Source organism: Cyprinodon variegatus, unplaced genomic scaffold (assembly GCF_000732505.1).
Source record: "Cyprinodon variegatus isolate N-32 unplaced genomic scaffold, C_variegatus-1.0 Scaffold249, whole genome shotgun sequence".
In the NCBI taxonomy this organism is placed as follows: Eukaryota; Metazoa; Chordata; class Actinopteri; order Cyprinodontiformes; family Cyprinodontidae; genus Cyprinodon; species Cyprinodon variegatus.
The window spans coordinates 635,817-636,810 of NW_015150702.1; the positions used below are offsets into that span (position 1 = coordinate 635,817).

The following is a 994-nucleotide window of genomic DNA, read 5'->3' on the forward strand; positions in this document are numbered from 1 at the left end:
CAAAACTAACATGTCTGCACCGGTGGACGTGTCTGTAGGCTCCACTATTCAGCCTACTTTAGCTGGAATACTCTCCATTTCTTGTTCTCAAAACATGCAAAAGGACACGATTTGTGTCTTTAAAGATGGGAAGATGCCTGCACATTCCTCCAGACCTGATTTGTTAGGAGTTTGATTTATCACTTAACTCCACTACTTGTGAAAACCAAATGAAGAATGCGATATGTCACAGCTGCTACTGCTTCTGTGATTGGTTAAAAGTTCGACATGGAGTCAGAAGCCACTTGGTGATTTACACAATCAGCCTGAAGAATTTTACTGGATGAACCTCCTTCTGCAAACACTCCACAGAAGCCTTTCCAGATAGATACTGAGTAGGATTAAAAATGAACTAAAGGATAAATCTGGTTTATGCCAGGTTAGTTTTGTCATGGTCATCATCCATTAAATCCTGATCTGCGAGAGACATGCACATCTTCAGGGCTTAAGCAAAATGAAAACCAGACATTTTAAGAGCTTTTGTTTTTAGTCATACAAAATAAAGTAGGACAGAAATCTTGATCTCTAAAAACAAAACATTAAATGCTTGAAAGATCATTATCTTTTTCTCTCTACTTTTACATGGACAGAGTTTGTGGTGTAATTTCTTATCAACAGATTCTTTAATGATCTTTCAGAGTTAGTATGGCCCTCATGGCTGTGTCTCTGAATAATGTGGTCCTTAAGTAGCCCATTTGTGATGAACAGTCATATCTTGGTTGGTTGATTTGTGCTGTTAGGTTGTTCAGATGAATATATTTAAAAACAGTAACAGTCATTTTCCCAACATTTATTAACTATTTTTCTTTTGTTGGCCCATCACATACAATCCAAAGTATTCGAAACATTTTGCAAAGGACTGTATATCCTGTTACAACTTTTAAGGAACGTGACAACCTCAGAAAGACACTAGGAGTCTGATCCTGACTTACTGTCAACTGTGAGCTGCAGGCTC

General features: G+C 37.7%; 1 protein-coding gene across 1 annotated transcript in view; it reads right to left on the bottom strand.

Moving 5' to 3' along the window:
• Positions 1 to 994, bottom strand: part of ltn1 (listerin E3 ubiquitin protein ligase 1) — a 27,285-nt gene that overhangs the window by 9,116 nt on the left and 17,175 nt on the right. Inside the window, exon 27 of the mRNA XM_015382112.1 lies at positions 972 to 991. Coding sequence (XP_015237598.1) covers positions 972 to 991 — 20 coding nt within the window. The remainder of the gene's footprint in view (positions 1 to 971; positions 992 to 994) is intronic.